General features: G+C 41.1%; 1 protein-coding gene across 1 annotated transcript; it reads left to right on the forward strand.

Annotated features, from left to right (window-relative positions):
* The first annotated feature begins 685 nt into the window (after nucleotides 1-685).
* Nucleotides 686-1,408, forward strand: LOC145813197 (uncharacterized). Its single transcript, XM_082908472.1, has one exon. It carries the CDS (start codon nucleotides 686-688, stop codon nucleotides 1,406-1,408), a length of 723 nt encoding a protein of 240 aa, XP_082764598.1.
* Nucleotides 1,409-2,145: the final 737 nt, after the last annotated feature.

Here is a 2,145-nt window from a genome sequence, read left to right on the forward strand (position 1 = left end):
ACTCTTTATTTATATGTATGTAGGTGAGCAGCGAGACGTCCAACCCCAGCCCCAGTGAGCGTTGAGAAACCAAGTTTTGTGAGGTCAACCAAAGTCACCTCATGCAGAGGCCTTACTTTTGTTTTAGTTCTCTTATGGTCAGGTATGACCAACGTTGTGTATGACCATGGGACTTGGTACTGAAACTGTAAAATGATCCTGGATATGCATAGTACATACGTAATGCAAATATTCCATGGTGTGAGTAATTTTATGTATATGAGAAAAATTTTGATTAAACCATATGTGCACAGCTCATTGGACAATTCTTGTATGTGATGCTTCCGCAGTTTAGCCTGCTATTATTAAATATGGTTTGATTTTTAGAGAGGCCGCAGGTAATCTCGTGATTACTAGCCGGTTATGACTTTAATCCATAAGGGCGGGTTCGGGTCATGACAAAGTGGTATCAAAACACGAGTAATGACTCACACACTTGTCCAAATGAGCGATAGAGTGTCTAGAAAAGACATTAGTTGCATTCATATGATAAATACATGTGTGGAATGCATTGAGAACTTGCTAAGAGGATTTAGGTATGCAAGTATATGGTATATAACTGTTGTCTAGTTGTATAAATGTACTCTTTGTATATGAATATTGTACATACTGTCTATGTAAAATATAATGCAAGTTTCATTAGATAATGGTGAGAACAAGAGCCGATGAGCTAGAAAAGTCCTCCACTACTTGGCTAGACCGAATAGAGAGAATGATGCAAGACATGGCAAAAACACTAAGGCAACAACAGCAATGGCAACAACAGTGGCAACACCCGCAACCCCCGCCTCCGGTGCAACCCATACCGAATTTGCAAAATGATAATCGAACAATAGCCCTGACTAAAGAGTTTAGGAAAATGAAGCCACCAATGTTCCACGGGGGTGTAGATCCATTGAAGGATGAAGCTTGGGTCCTTGGTATTGAGAAATTATTTGAGGTATTTCTATGCCTGGAGACACAGAAAGTACAATTGGCCACTTTTACATTGGAAGATGAAGCAAGAAGATGGTGGATGCTAATCCGTGATGATAACAAAGGCATTGATTGGGCACAATTTCTTGCACTCTTTCATGAGAAATACTTTCCTCAGTGTGTCCGCGATAGAAAGGTGTCGGAATTTGAAGGGTTAAAGCAAGGCAATATAACCGTGGTTGAGTATGAAGCCAAGTTCACCGAACTGGCTAGGTTCGCCCCACATATGGTCGACACCAACTACAAAAAGGCGAGGAATTTTGAAAATGGTCTTCACAATGACATTCAGGAGAGGGTAAATGTGCCAAAATTGCCCACATATGTGGATGTGTTAGACCGAGCCTTGATGTCAGAAACTAACATGGCCAACCGAGGCAAGCCACCAGCCAACTAGAACATTAAAAGGCAAGGCCTTTTCTTAGGAAAGAAGCCATCAAAGAAACAAAACACGAGGTTTTCAAGCACTTCGGGCTCCACTAGGAATACGACGCCAACATGTACTCAATGTGGTAAGAAGAACCGTGGAGTTTGTTATCGAATTTCTGGGGCATGCTATAGATGTGACGAAATGGGGCATACGGCAAGGGATTGCACCCAAACTAAACAGTAAAAAAGTGAAAAACCAGCTATTAGCTCAACCGGATCCATCTCGAAACCGGGCAATACTACGAAGCCTGTTGCTACCAGGGACACAATGAGACAGAGGAGAGTATTTGCATTAGTCCCAGGTGACGCACGGAATACTGAAGCTGTTGTCTCAGGTACTATTTCTATATGCAATCAAGATGCTTTTGTGTTAATTGATTCCGGCTTAACACATTCCTTTGTGTCTACTATATTTGCATCTAAATTGACTAGACCCCTAGAATCATTGTCGTATTTGCTATGTGTATCTGCTCCATCTGGGGAATTTGTATTGTGTACACCTGTGTATCGTGTTTGTGACATACAAATTGGTGATATTACCTTACATGTGGACTTGTTACCCTTGGACATTCAGCACTTTAATATAATTTTGGGTATGGATTGGCTATCGAAATATTGTGCCACTATCAATTGTGTAGCAAAATGAGTTATGTTTAAACCGCCAGGCCATGTTGAATTTGAATTTGTGGGTAATGGGATAGTGCC

Source organism: Camellia sinensis, chromosome 15, assembly GCF_055761805.1.
Source record: "Camellia sinensis isolate YWXY chromosome 15, ASM5576180v1, whole genome shotgun sequence".
In the NCBI taxonomy this organism is placed as follows: Eukaryota; Viridiplantae; Streptophyta; class Magnoliopsida; order Ericales; family Theaceae; genus Camellia; species Camellia sinensis.

What these genes read in the sequence shown, in the direction of transcription:
- LOC145813197 (XM_082908472.1), top strand. Translation starts at nt 686, where the DNA reads ATGGTGAGAACAAGAGCCGATGAGCTAGAAAAGTCCTCCACTACTTGG.